General features: G+C 33.9%; 1 protein-coding gene across 1 annotated transcript; it reads right to left on the reverse strand.

The window, feature by feature from the left end:
- Window positions 1-2,591: 2,591 nt before the first annotated feature.
- On the reverse strand, window positions 2,592-14,596 carry LOC118192987 (uncharacterized). Its single transcript, XM_085810454.1, has 4 exons — window positions 14,451-14,596; window positions 9,188-9,447; window positions 7,143-7,369; window positions 2,592-2,876 (listed from the first exon to the last, which is right to left on the reverse strand). Exons 1-4 carry the CDS (start codon window positions 14,460-14,462, stop codon window positions 2,668-2,670), a joined length of 708 nt encoding a protein of 235 aa, XP_085666580.1. The 5' UTR covers window positions 14,463-14,596; the 3' UTR covers window positions 2,592-2,667.
- Window positions 14,597-16,111: the final 1,515 nt, after the last annotated feature.

The raw sequence follows: 16,111 nt of genomic DNA on the forward strand, positions 1-16,111 counted from the left end.
GGTTTATCTCTATATCCAAAGCGAATACGTAGTATATATGTTACCGTTAAGGTATATAATGCAGTTATTTCATAGAATACCTAGTTATTCCATGAAATAACTGATAGCGTCCGTTAAAGTGTGTAATATGTTGATAATTTGACACTTTAACTAGTTATTCTATGAAATAACTAGGTATTCTATAAGTTAACTAATGAGAGACAGTTAAAGTGTAAAATAAACAATTTATCTAAAATGAAATAACTAGATATTCTATAAATAAACTACTGATAGACAATTAAAATGAAAAAGAAGCAATTTATCTAATTTATGCAGCGTATAAATGGTATTTATGGAAACGTACCATAAAATCATTTGTTACAACAAGGATTACTAAAATGACACTTGGAATTACAAAGAACATTATTTCTATTGGGTTGTTCGGAAAGTAATTTCGTTTTTTCCCGTCAGAGGACTTAATTACATTTTTTCGAAACCAACTTCACACTTAAGCCGCATAACCATTATATGTCTTGAGAGCTGATATTACAAGGCTTGTGTGTGAAAAAGTTCTATTAATTCTACGCATTTACTATTTTTGGTTGGTGCCCTTTTAAATATGGAGAGCAGTAAGCAGCATTTTCGTCATATTTTACTTTTTTTACTTCAGAAAAGGTAAAAATGCTGTCCAAGCCAGAAAAAAATTGACGGATGTGTATGGAGAAGGCGTGTTAACCAAAAATGGATCATTTTCCTGACGTTTGAGGAGCGAATCACACACGTCAACGCGACGACACAAATTTCGCTCCGTAAGAACATGGGGCACCCACACATCGAGCTTCAAGGTTAAGCCCAGGCCTTTCAAGTGGCCATAAGCAGTCGAATTCGACAATGCGCCAGTGCCAGAACTGGTTTGCAAAGTTTCGATCCGGCAATTTTGATGTCGAAGAGTCTGGAAGGCCGGTCGAAGCTGACAAAGATACGATAAAGGCATTAGTTGATGCGTATCGGCGAATAACCACACGAGAGATCGGTGAGAGGTTAAATTTGTCGAATTCGACTGCTTATGGCCACTTGAAAGGCCTGGGCTTAACCTGGAAGCTCGATGTGTGGGTGCCCCATGTTCTTACGGAGCGAAATTTGTGTCGTCGCGTTGACGTGTGTGATTCGCTCCTCAAACGTCAGGAAAATGATCCATTTTTGAAGCGGATTATTACTGGGGACGAAAATTGGGTCGTATACAACAATGTGAAACGCAAGAGGTTATGGAGCAGAAAAGATGAACCGGCTCAAAGCGTTTCAAAAGCCAACATTCACCAAAAAAAGGTGATGCTGTCCGTTTGGTGGGATTTCAAAGGAATCTTTTTTTTTTTTTTTTTTTTTTTTTTTTTTTTTTTTTTTTTTGAGCTTTTACCGGACAATACAACTATTAATACGGAAGTCTATTGTCATCAGCTGGACAAATTGAATGATGCACTTAAACAGAAGAGGCCAGAATTAACGAACAGGAAGGGTGTAGTGTTCCACCAGGATAATGCGAGACCTCATACAAGTTTGGTCACTCGCCAAAAGCTTTTACAGCTTGAATGGGACATACTGCAACACCCACCATATTCTCCAGATCTGGCGCCTTCCGATCATTATTTGTTCCGGTCCCTGCAAAATATTTTGGATGGTAAAACCTTTACCTCAAATGAAGATGTCAAAAACCACCTGAATCAGTTTTTTGCCAGCAAGGACCAAAACTTTTATGAGCGGGGAATCATGTTACTGCCAGAAAGATGGCAAAAGGTGTTGGACCAGAATGGCCAATATATAATTTAATAAAATATTTATTCATTATACGAAAATTGTCTTTCATGTTCCCCCAAAAAAAAACGAAATTACTTTCCGAACAACCCAATAAAACAAAAACATTTTTTGTTGAAACACTGGGTTTTACACGAACATTTTTTAAATTCCTGACCAGTACCTAAACTTTTAGCTGTAGCAACCGACCGGAGCGATATTTCTACATCCGGTACTTCTTCGATTTTAATTAATTTTTGTTCGGAGACTCTAAACTGGGATCGGGAATATAATTGTTTTATGCAATTATACAATATAATTGTTTAGATTGTTTTACACTTTAACGGGCTTCAGATCGTTATTGTATAAAATAACTAGTTAATCCATGAAATACAAGATAGGTTTACACTTTAACGGACACGATCAGTTATTTCATGGAATAACTAGGTATTCTATAAAATAACGGATTTCATACTTTAACGGTAACATATACATGGCAAGCGTCAATTATATGACAGTCAAAAATTTTGGAAAACCTCTTGTAAGAACAACCCTCTTTACGGCAAAACAGCTTTAGACTGGAGTAGATTTTTGTAAAACTCAAAACGTTTTTGTTTCTGAGGAATAGGAGGAGCTTATGCCAGTCGCCTCAAAAATTTCTTTTCAAAATTTACTTTGTTTCTGAAGAAGCGGAGCCTACATTCGTAGCCCTAGAGGCTGACAAAATTTTATATCGTATCTACGCCAATTTTTATCATCTTTTAAAGGATAATGTAACATAGGGTTTGAAGCTAAATATAAATAGAGCGAGACAACAGTCTTGTTGTGCAATCGTTTTATTCTTTCCGCTTACAAACTTTCCACAATTTTATTACAAAATTAGCCATTGATCGATGAGAATCACTTCCCGACTTTGATATCGAATACCTTAGGGAAGAATTTTCCATTTCCTCCGCCATGGTTTGTCTGTCCGGTTACACGTATCGCTGATGTCACGACGTGGGCCATCAGGGGCTTCTGTACAAATGCTTGAGTGGTGAGGAGCCTCTGATTACGTCTTCTGTGGAAAGGCTGCACGAGGTCTTCCCGCACGGCGACACCATTCTTATCTACAAAGTTTTGTATTGTAAATTATTCATTTTGTAAACAGAATGCTTAACTTGTCTTTGAATGAATAACACATGAGGTCACTGAGATTTTTTTTTTTTTTTTAAATCTGATGTGTACACATGACTTTTTTGTAAGGAATATTAAATTATACGCACTTTTTTCCGCATTTCATTTCAACTTATTTCCTCGAATTTCATTAGACATAGATTTCTCATTCAGTAAATTCAGTTCTCACTTCGCGGCAAGGCAGAAATACGTAAAATCTCAGAATATCTTCATTAAAAATTGAAAGATATAGAAAACTATAAATCTCCAAATACAGTTAAAAGAATTCGAAAGAGCAAAAGTAAGAGTTTCTACGCAAAAAAAAAAAAAAAAAAAAGCAATTCGGCCAGAGGGCGAGAAGGCAGATTTTTCGGTGCACAAAACTGAAGGTTGACTTTTGGTCCCATTCGGCAAAAAGGCACTGAAGGTGCAGAAACTGACTTCATTCACTATTCTACTAAGTTTCAAATGTAAACAAATATAGCTGATATGGTAAAAAAATTTGGCTTAGCCGCATTTAAACAACTTTTGAATTCTTGATAAGTCTACAGTTATTGCATGCACAATAACTAAAGAGCCTTAGAACTTAAAAAACCTTAGATAGATAAAAACACTATAATTTGATCATTTTTAAATCACAAAATGCACAATTTACCAACATATAAGAATACAAAACTGAGCTCACTGAGCCGAGTAAGAGTGGGTATACACTGAAGTGACAAAAGTCATGGGATACCTCCTTATATTTTGTCGGTCCTCCTTTTGCCCGTCGAAGTGCAGCAACTCGACGTGGCATGGACTCAACAAGTCGTTGAAAGTCCCCTGCAGGAATATTGAGCCATGCTGCCTCTATAGACGTCCATAATTGTGAAAGTGTTGACGGTGCAGGGTTTTGGGCACGAACTGACCTCTCGATGATGTCCCATAAATGTTCGATGGGATTCATGTCGGGCGATCTAGGTGGCCAGATCATTCGCTGGAATTGTCCAGAATGTTCTTCTAACCAATCGCGAGCAATTGTGATCCGGTGACATGGCGCATTGTCGTCCATAAAAATACCATCGTTGTTTGAGTACGTGAAGTCCATGAATGGCTGTAAGTGATCACCAAGTAGCTGAAGGTATCCATTTCCAGTCAATGATCGGTTCAGTTGCACCAGAAGACCGAGTCCATGCCATGTAAAAACAGCGCAGACCATTATGGAACCACCACCAGCTTGAACAGTGCCTTGTTGACAACTTGGGTCCATGGCTTCGCTGCAGGCGATGTCGTGCTGTTAGTAAAGGCACTCGAGTCGGTCTTCTGCTGGCATAGCCCAAGGAAGACAAATTTCGCCGCACTGTCCTATCGGACACGTCCCTCGTACGTCCCACATTGATTTCTGCGGTTATTTGACGCAGTGTTGCTTGTCTGTGAACATTGACAACTCTACGCAGACGTCGCTGGTCTCGGTCGTTAAGTGCAGGTGGTCGGCCACTGCGCTGTCCATGGTGGTATGGTATGCCTGAAATTAGATACTGTCGGCACACTCTTGACACTGTGGATCTCGGAATGTTGAATTCCCTAACGATATCCGAAATGGAATGACCCATGCGTCTAGCTCCAACTACCATTCAGCATTCAAAGTCTGTTAATTCTCGTCGTGTGGCCATAATTACGTCAAAGCCTCTTCACATGAAATAACTTGAACACAATTGAAAGCCCTGCCAAAGCACTTCGCATTTATACATTTTCTACGCGATACTACTGCCATCTGTATATTTGCATATTGCTATCCCATGACTTTTGTCACTTCAGCGTATATATAAATTTAAAGCATCTAAATTAATTATTAAATTGGAATAAAAGCAAAGCAATTCCTCCATAATGTAATAATTGCAACAGTGTATAAGAGGTTTAACACAGTATCAAAACTAATCCAATTAAAGAGAGAATTCATAGTAGAATAATCTCGAAAAATAAAAATGCGAAACGAAAAATATACAAAATTATATAAATAAAATTAATTCCCTTTTATTGAAACTCCAATTGAGAACTCATCAGGAGAAAATGAATTAAAGCTTCATAAAAGTCGATCAATGTGTTTCTAAAATATGTTTTATTCTCCTGGTCATTTGAGATCAAAAACCGTAAAATAAGTCATCAAATGTTTATTAAAGACTTTCAGATTCATATAAAAGCGAAAATTCGAATTTCAAATGTACCAGAATTTTCCCTACACATATTCGAAACACTTGGATAAAAAGAATAAAACTTTACATATAGCCAAAATTGACAATTAAAAAACCATAGAACTTTACAACTTTTGGTTCGGCTGATTGCAACCAAAAAGGGAGGTGCACAACTAAATGTTCTAGCAGACTCACATACGAAATTTCAACTTCTGAGGCTACTCTTTTTGAGATATGCGAAATACATAGATACGTACGTACGTACGTACAGACGTCACGAAAAAAATCTCTTTGGAATTCATTTTAAATCGATTTTATAAACTGTTTGGGGGAAAAGCGCCCTTTATTCAGTTCTTACTTGCAGATGTCACGCAAAAGTATCGTTAAGTTGCATTCGAGAGCGGTCAAAATGGATATTTTCGTTGAAATATGATACCAGGAATTTTTCGTGATTGCAATATTCCTTTACTTCGTATAAGGAAGTAAAAAAAGTCTATAGCAGGTACATAATAATAATTTATATTAGGAACATCGTTACTGAACTAAAATAAATAACTCTGCAGTTGTTCATAGAAATAATCACTTATCTGTGTTATAAATTTAATTAAAGTTTCAGTTATGTGTACAAGATGATTGGTTACCGATAACCTACAGCTTAATGGTCATCTGTATGAAACAGTGCAGTATTTTGAATAATAACAATGCTTACGTAAATGTGAAGAATCAGTAGGTTGTATTGATGCAAGAATTTGAAAACATTTCACCGAGATTCGAATTCTGAACTTTCCGAATACGCGTCGAGCTTGCTTCCATTTACATTACGAAGCCATTCGGAAAGAAAATGCATTATAAATTCATAGGAACGTAATACAATCTCACGTCAAATATTACTGCAGATGGCCTGGGAGGACTTCCCTAAGATAGTTTCTAAATTCGAAACTAAAGATTCTGCATCTAGGCCTTAAAAACGTCATATCTTTGCCTTCGGTCTTTAGAGAAATTATGTTTTAGTTTTGGTTTCACCAACAGATGGCGCCACTAGCTTATTTTCTGTCCAGGCTTTCTTATCTTATCTGATCATTAAATCCTGTCTCGTTCATTTGCGCTTTTGCAGCTGAGGATGGTGGTTCGGCAAAACCATCGAAACTAGTCCTGTGCAAATTTGAAAATATAACGCTGATTTTTGTTGTTTGACTTCTGAATTAATACAGGGGTAGGTCTATTTAACATTGAGTCAATGGCTATCTCGCTAATTTGGCGAAATATCGCCAAGCAGGCAACGGTTTTGGTTCTAAACCGGAAAACGTCGCCAAACTTGGCGAACATTTGGTGACATTTGGGTCCGGTTCTTGTATCACCGTAATAAGTATTGTAATTGAATAATTGTGATTGATTTCATGTGTAACTGTAACTGTGGTAGACCCTCATATGTCGAGAAGCAGAAGGTTATAGAAATATCGCTGCGGCCGGGTGAAAACTATATAAAACTTTCAGTTGTTCTTGTTAGTTCAGAGCGATTTAGGAATATTGAAGGCTTCGCCTTTTAGATGCGCTTACTTTTAGATTGCGTTGTGTTTAATTTTCTTAATAGTTTGAAGTGCAACCACTGATTATACTCTGTGATACTGTGAACACTTTATAAGGTATTTCTCCCGTCTTCTTAGCATGCCTTCGTGGTGTGGTGGTCTGCACACTGGGCGCGTATTCCAGAAATCTGTGGTCCGATTTCCGGTGAAGGCGTTGCTCATTTTTCATCACTCCTGCTTCCAAAATACCTAATGTCTCTACAACCTGTGCGATTATTTCTGTGGAAAGTTCCAGAAGTCTGAAATGTTTCTTTTGATAAAATAAATTTTATCAACCTATCCTCGGACGTGTGTGCATTCGTTCCATTGCGAACCCGTAATTTTAATAGAGTATTTTAATGCAGTGTCCCCTGAGCATTTCTCATGCTTTCTGAAACTATGGGTTATTACAATTTTAAGAAGTAAAATTGTGTTCATCAGCAACATATACCATGTAATAAAAAAATCAATAAAGTTTCATTACCTGCAACATACTGCACTATTCTGGGGCTTCTCTTTGTGTAGGGTACCACGGAAGTTTTATCGTCGACGAGTAAATTTTCCTGTTGCCTGTAACCTTCTCGTTCTCGATCGAGCCTCAAAGGTCCGTTTCTGCTGTCCTCCCTTTGCGAGTGTTGTTTTCGCGGCTTATTCAGTTTCTGTCGCTGTGTTGTCTTGTCCAAACGATTTTCGAAACCTCTTTCTGTGTTTCTGTGGAGATTATTAAATATGCACAAAAGAATGGATCTTAAAACGTATCTGAAGTCATGAAATCCTAAATTAAACTATAATGTCATTAAAAGTATTTTACCATAATTTTTTTCTTTTGCTATTTCGCTACTCAACCTGTGATTGTTGAGATTCGGAAACTTTTATTGATTTTCTGCAAAACAGTGTTATCTGCACTTTTTCTTTTAGTAGGTCACTTACAATCAAATCGATTATTTTAATATTTTTTTTAATTATAAATGTTTTAATTTGTTCGTTAAACTTATAGATAATAAAGGTAAATAGGGGAAAATGCAAAAATCTAGTGTGAGACGAATGTTAAATATTCTCGATTGTAAAACCAAATCTTGAAAGCAGAAGAGAGACAAAATGGATTGGATTGAATTCTTTGATTAAGGGGATTATACACCTTAAACCCCTTATGATCTTCGAATATGTGACTGTTGCAAGAATTGGGATATTTTATTTATTTTAAAAGCAATTACTTCCAGCGTTTCACAGCTGACTACGTAATATAGCTGCTTTGGAAAATAGTAACCAGAAAGTTTGTGTTGCCACAAATATTTTTGTAATTTCGTCCGCTTTGTGACAAAACTTTTCGTCATGTTTCCACCTTGCGCTCATTTTAAAAATGGCTAATGGTAACATACTTGAAATTTGATAGAATTCTTTATATGGGCACTATTTTCTAACTGAACCAAAAATCTGATGAATATTTTAATATTGAAAAATTTTATGGATGAAAACATTACAGATTTTTTTAATAAAATACATATTATAAACTCAAGTCCAAATAAAATAAGAGTTTAACCTGAGATTCTTAGGATTTTTGGTTCACAGTAGTTTTCAAATGCTATAAAAGCTATATATTAAATATGGAATTAAATTATGCCACAGAATGTTTTATACTGTGCGCGCAAAGTGGAAACATGACGAAAAATTTTGTCACAAAGCGGGTTAAATTATAAAATATTTGTGGCAACACAAACGTTCTGATTGCTATTTAAGAAAGCAGCTATATTATGTAGTCAGCTGTAAAAAGTTCGAAGTAATTGCTTTTAAAATAAATAAGTTCAATATTCGAGGATTTGAGTATCTCGTCCCTATAAAAACTTCATTTAAAGATTTTTTTTAAGAATTTCGAAGAATGCTTATTAAAATATTCTTCCAACGAAGTCTAACTGTTTGGTTTCATTTCTTGATTCGCCACCTCCTTTTTTAAAACAGTTTGAATTTCATATGTCAATCAACCATTAATTTTGATATTCTGCTAGCTTCCTTCGAGAGAACGCCATTAGCATATCCACTAGCATTTAATCGCGGTTCTAAGATCAGTACCTATATTTTTTGTTTCGCAAATCTTTATTTTTAGGTTATAAAAACCTCTTAAGTTTGATCAATGCAGATCTATTCAAGATAAAAAGTACATGTTTCTTTTTTCTGTCTGTTATTTGTTTCTGTTTATTTACGTTTTCAGGAAACACTGGTTACTTTACAATTTGTCGTCTTAATGAAAGTCTTAAGATAATTGCAAGAATATTCGTGTGCTGTGAAGGAATTTTTACATGAACCGTGACGCTCAGCTGTTTCAGATGACCACCTCTTAAAATGATCAGCATTTCTGAGAAGCAAATAAACATCGATATTCAGTATTACCTTTTTTAAGATGATATCTACATTTATCTTAGATTCTCCTATATTATTTTATCCTTTTTTATCTTTTTTATCCTTATATCTTAGTTTTTTTATCCCCATTTTAGCTTATGCTTACTTTTACTTCACGGTTTGGTTTATTGTTACCTCATGTTTTGTCTGGCAGGTTCTGTGTGCGTTCCTTCCTTCTGAGGGTGTCTGTCCTGGTGTCCTCTCTGCAACAAGTTGAAATGATCCCTGTTAAGGCCGTCATCGAATTTTGCCGTGACTTCGGAGTTGGAATACTGGTTATAGATCGTTGATGGCGGAAATGTGTTCTGGTATGGCACAAAGTTGTGATAGAAAGACTGTTGAAAGCTGTTGTCATGTTGAGTCCGGATTAGAGGGAGGAAGGAAGACAGCAGTACCTAGAAGATGGGAGAAGAGTAAAACGAAATTAATTTACAAAGGTAGGCAATTTTTAAAAGATATCCTAAACTTGAAATACTTGTTTTCAGGTGGTTTTGATAAAAGTACAGCTCCATTCGACTTCTGAACATGAAGACATCAATATTTTCCGTAGCCACCATGGCTGAAAGTAATTACAGCGACAGACCTTGGCATGTTGCATCAAAAAAGAGGCTTATATGATATGCGTCTGGGATATGCCAGTATATATTTTTTCTACAGGTTGCCTAAGTTTATTTGGCATAACCGCATATGGTGTATGCTGGGCCATTCGTTTGGCAGACATCGATCAGACGTGCTTATTGGGCGAGAAAATGTGCGAGGCAAGGGAACAGTGCGACCTGCTAGGCGGTGAAGGATTGTTGAACTTTGCATGCAACGTGCAATTGTTCATTGTCCTCTTAAAACTTACCCGTAGCAATCCTCGAAGATAAGGGAGAACAATAGTCTTGATTTGAAATTTCTTGATTCGAGCATTTGTATGCGTTACTTCTTTTGCAATTTGAAAGAGTATAAATAGAAATTATTGAAAATAAGACTAACAACTGAGTATATTAAAAAGAGGACTATGCAAAGTAGCTTTCAAATTATATACGTCGCTAATTTAACCGTGACCATTCGTTTTTGTTCTAGATGTGAGCAACAAATATGCTTAATAATTTTGCAGCTGACCTAAAAAGGCGTTAGAAGTGTACTTTACGTATAATTAGTCATTGTATGAAAAACACATACTACAAAATGTTGTTAGTTAGTACACATAAAATGCTGATTCTGACAATTTACATTGTTTCCTTGATGAGAGACATCTACTGGAAATCTACTTTTAATCTACTGGAAAAAATTTGATGTGGACGCCACATGACTTCCTTATATGGCCTATTAATTCATACACATTTTTTGCTGCATTTCTTATTTAACCTCCAGTTTCATTAGAGATACATTTCTTATTCAATTAATTCATTTCTCCGTTCGCAGCGACGCAAAAATACATAAAAACTCAAAATATCTTCATTAAAAATTGTAAAATGCAGGAAAGCATAAAACACCAAATACAGTTAAAACAGTTAAAAAAATTACAAGTAAAATTAGAGTTTCTAACGCAATAAGAAGCAATTCGGCCAGCGGGCAAGAAGACAAATCTTTCGGTGCACAAAAGTGAAAGTTTACTTTTGATCCCACTTGGCAAAAAGACACTGAAGGTGCAGAAACTAACCTTATTCACTATTCTACTCAGTTTCAAATGTAAACAAATGGCGGTACGTTAGGCTTAACTCGCCACTTAAACTTTTAAATTGATAAGTCTACAACTATTGCATGCAAATCAACTAAAGGCATAAAATCTTTAACGGAACATAAGAACAGCATAATTGAATAACTTTTAATTTTATTCCATGATGATGCAAATTAAGTCTTTTTTTTTTTTTTTTTTTTTTTTTTTTTTTTTTTTTTTTTTTGTAGACAAAATAGTTGTAGATTATAGTAAGCAACAATAAGAATTTTTATGTACACAGGTTAGAAAGTACGACGTCATCTTAGACAGGAAAGCATAGCAGCGCAAAGATGTTTGCTGGGCAGAAGTTAGGAAAAGGAATGACGTAATTGCTCGCGAAGCAACAGCTGGGCTGCGATTGGTTAATTTTAGGTTTTAGTTCCTTTTGCAAGCAGCGTTATGTAACGTGGAAAGATCTCGAATGTGGGAGAAAAGATGAATTTAGGGGGAGAACATAAAATCTAAAATAGTCAATTTTGAGGTTGCCAATCATTTCTTAGTGCATCCATCGTATTTTATAATATCTTTCGCACACTCACACGTAATTGAACGGGAGTTGGTTTGTTTCCCTTGAAAAGTCAACTAATTTCCAATCAATGACAATGATTACTTGCATTTAATTTAATTCTTGCTTTTAATTTATTCCTTTTACAATTGTTATTCATGATTTAATTCCAGTCCCCGTTAAACATTTCTAACAATTTACATTGAAGATACTTAAAAACATCTTTCGAAATAGGATTATTACTAAGTATGGATTCACTCTTTTCAGATCATTCTACTATAATTAATCTTAGGAGATAATATAATCAATATTATTTAGTAAATAAATAATTATTAACTTACTTTGCAGCAATTGCGCAAGTAGTAGAATAAATTAATTTCGCATTAAATGAATTTAAGATCATACAACATTATATATATATGGGTTTTTGTCTTGGGCAATCACAATTCCTATTCAAACAAAACACATTTAATGAAACATTAATACATTTATTAATATGTTCATTTATTAATATATATAAAACTTCTTAATATGACATTGTTCATCTTTTAACACATCTATGACATCGTACATCTCCTCTCATAAAATAAAGTGGCGAGAGTTCTATCAATTTCACTCGTGTTAAGCTATAGATTTAGAACCCCACATTTATATATATATATATGAAAGGGAGGTACACAACTGCATGTTACAACAGTCTCATATACAAAATTTCAACGTCCTCGATCGTTATGCGAGATCTATGCAAGTACGTACGTACGCACTGACGTCGAGAGAAAAATCGCTTCTGAATACATTTTAAATCCAATTTGCAATCAGTTTTCGCAAAAACAATCCTTTATTCTGTCCGTAGATGAGGATGTCACTCAAAAACATCGTTCAAATAGTTTCGAGAGCGATTGAAATGGATATTTCCGTTGAAATATAATACGAAATATTTCGTGATTATGTATACTTCCTTTACTTTGCACAAGGAAGTATAATTAAAAACCTTTATCGATTGGCATGTATGTATGTATTCTATGACGGCAATCATAGATGTTATTGAATAATACAAATAAAGTTTTAAAATATTAAGAAGGTCCTTTATCTCTTTTAAATGGCTCAATTGGTTAAGAAATAATCATTTGAAAGATAAATACTTGGCTACAGCTATTCGCCTTTTCCAGGCCTAATAAGCCTTCTGTCAAATCTTCCTGTAAATTTTATATTCGCTTGTTATTTGAATTCTACTTAATTCGTGCTATGATGAATGCTGACGGAAGAAATGGAAGTTACAGGAAAGCATTAGCATAAATTAGCATATTAACTAAATAAAATACAGAATTTAATACATCGTATTTCTAGGATTCTAAACGCACCCTTTTTCCTATTTCAATGTCGCTAAGAAAAATATAGTTTAGAAGAACTATTATTCCGGATTAATAATTATTCCAAAACGATAAATAAATATTTGCTAAACATATTTTCCCATTTTATTTATATATACTTCTTTCTTCTTCTTTCAAATCTTTCGAATTATTCTGTAGGTAATAATAATAATAGAAAAACTTTTATATAAAATTACAAATTTTTAATTAAAACAAAATCTGCGTTTAATGGAAAATTGATTTCACCCTAAAAATGCATGAATTTTTATTTTTATTTCTAAAGTCAAAAATAGATTAGAATTGATTTCGAATAAAATAGAAAAAATATTATAAAAAAAATCTAAACTAGGTTTTTATTCCAATTTTTGAAAAAATATTAACTTTTACACACACAACAAAAAAGATAGGCAAATGTATGTAATAACAATTTTATGTAATAATACATACCTTATAAACTTGTTCAAACAATTTAAAAATTTGAATACATCAAAATAACAACAAAAACAAAATCAAAAATTCGTAAACACAAATGATGTCGACACCCTACACATCAGTTCACAATAATGACCGTTACACCACACTCAAACTTTCAAAACTGCCAAATGGCAACTACATGCATTTAAGGGTTAAGAATATAATTTGCAAAAATACACCTAAAGTAAAATCCATAGCTTATAAAGAAGATGCAAATAAAATATTGTAAATGGAATGCATGGACTGCTAAAATTTTTCCTCAATATAATTTTTCATATTTGCGCAATAATTCAGATATTTTATATTTTCTAATTAAAAAAAAAATCTGAAATGTTTCAAATTTTAAATTACGTCCAAAGGGGCGTTTTTTAACATTTTGTGTGTTACCTTTCTTTATTAAATATCATGTTCCTCGCACTTAAACCATAAGATCCAGTGCAACAGCAATATCGCAAAATAGTTTTAAAACGAGCCTATCTTTAGAATTTCCGATACAGAGACTCACGCGCTGGAGATAAAAATGTTTTTTCTGCACAACGTTGCCATTGCTCGCTTTGAAATCCTTGAGTTTGTTAATCAAAAATTCGTCAAAGTTTTAAAAAATAGGAAATCGATCATAAAACAAATTTCAAATTTCAAATTTGGTCTTCCACATGCTCATATTCGTTGGAGGATTACGTTATTCAAAATTCGATGACTCTATGTACCGTTGTTTTATCACAATACGAGAAATATACATACATTTATGCAGATTTTTCATTATTTAATTTCTTCAAATATAATGCAGGACTCTAACATTTTGTGGCAACAGTTTGAAAAGTGAACCGACATTTATGAGTCCGACGCAAAATGCCAAAACGAAACTAATAGTCCTTCGAGATTCAAATCCCTTTGGACTAAAAAAAACAAGAACGTGGGGGAGGGAAGAATATTTCAAGAACTATCATTTATAAATATAAAAAATACAACGCTGTTCTCTTTAAAAGTATAAGAAAATCTGAAATGTATTTATTTTATGAAATGACATGACTTAAGAAGTGAAAAAAGTTATAAAATGGTATCGATGGTTAAGGTACTATCAAAACTCCAACATTCGTAATCTTTTCCAAGCGAACACTTCTTCCGGACATGAATAAAATTTATGTTTCCAAACAAAAACTGTTATCCTTTTTTTTTTTTTTTTTTTTTTTTGTATTTGAATGTAAAAGATTCAAATGGCAGAAAAACTGCAAAGATTCAAATTATCGAATTTTAAATATCCGAATCTTTTTTAATATTTGAAGATTCTAGTGTTCCATGTATAGTTATAAAACTTTGTAAAAGTAAGAATATGCTATACGTTACCAATTTCAACATCTTTGGGGTTTCTTCCTCTGGTTTTGCTGTATTTCTGCGTCAGAAGGCTTATATACGACCTTCTGAAGAGAGCAGGATCTTGGGTGACTTTCGGGGTTGTTGCGTGAGCACCTTGTTCAAATGGGCGACCGTGAAATTTGAACACGATTTGCTTTTATTCTTGCTCATTTAGAGCGCACCTTTTTTTTTTTTTTTTTTTTTTTTTTTTTTTTGGGTCGAATGAGTGCTTTGGCACAATAGGCAGCTCCGTATTTACTTGGGTCGATAGTTTCTTGACATCTCTGGAAACAAATTCGCTCGGTCAAGCCAGAATCCTAAGCCAGTCATAAGCAAATCCCGGCAATTGCAGATGGAATTTAATCTATCTATACATAAAGAATGTGTGTTTGTTTGTTCGTTCGCGATTAACTTTTACAAAACTACTATAGCTATCGTCAGCAATCTTTCTACATTTTTTTTCATTGGTCCTGGGAAAGTTCTACATCCCCTTCCCCCCCCCCAAAAAAAAGGCTGAAATCAGAGATATTAATTAAAAACTCTGAAAATGCTAATTTGCGCCCTCATTTTTTAGAGTGGCAACACTCTCGCATGCTGGAGACAAAAATCTGCTTTATTTCGAGAAGTGTTGCTGTTGCTCACTTTCAAATCTTAGAGTTTCAAAATCTTAGAATCTTAGAATTGAGTAAAACTTCTAAGTTTTACAATGAAATAAAAATAGCGTTGTTAAACATTAACTACATTATTCCCTATTCCAAAAATTCGTGAAAAGCTATTTTGGCTGTTCCCATCTTCGTACGACTTTAATCAGCTGAGATATTAATTAAAAATCTGATGTGTACACCACATGACTTCCTTGTACGGAATATTAAATTATACGCATTTTTTCTTTCATTTCATTTAAACTTATTGGATTTAATTAAATCTACTTCGCCGACAGCGCGTAAACCACACTAGATGCATTCTTTAAAATTCACTCTAATTATTTGTTTACCATAGCGACACTCTGGCGCTAGATTCACTTAACAGTATTAATAATTATATAACAGTTAACTTATATATTTCGTTCATATTATAACTTATAATGCACAAAATTTATATCATTTAAAGAATAGAATTATCTAATCGTTACCACATGTTCTATTCAAATACTATAATAAAGCTAGAATGATGTAGAAATGAAATTAAGCAAACAAAACAAAAAAGAAACGGTTTTTCACAGACGACTGAATATTTCTCATTCAATTAATTCAGTTCTCACTTCGCGAGAAGGCAAAAATACATGAAAACTTAAAATATCTATATTAAAAATTACGAAGTAAATCTTAAACACTTATTTCCTCGAAAAAATTCCAGAAAGAATTAAGCATGATTTAATTGGCAATAATAAATAAATGCGTTATCTTTGTTGTTCCGAAGCTAAGTTTCTCTAGATTGGCAACAAATCCACTAGTCTCCTGTTTTAAATGTAAACATCAATGGCCGCCATTAAAAAAAGGCTTAGCGGCACTTAGATAACTCTAAAATTGTTGATAATTCTAAAAATATTGCATACAGATTTACTGAAGGCATAAAAACTTTAACCGGAAGATAAAAACAACATAATACAATCATTTTTAAAGCAAAAAATGTACAATTTACAAACATATAAG

The sequence above is a fragment of the Stegodyphus dumicola genome, chromosome 1 (assembly GCF_044657685.1).
Source record: "Stegodyphus dumicola isolate Sdum_Otavi_A_Nest chromosome 1, ASM4465768v1".
NCBI lineage: Eukaryota > Metazoa > Arthropoda > Arachnida > Araneae > Eresidae > Stegodyphus > Stegodyphus dumicola.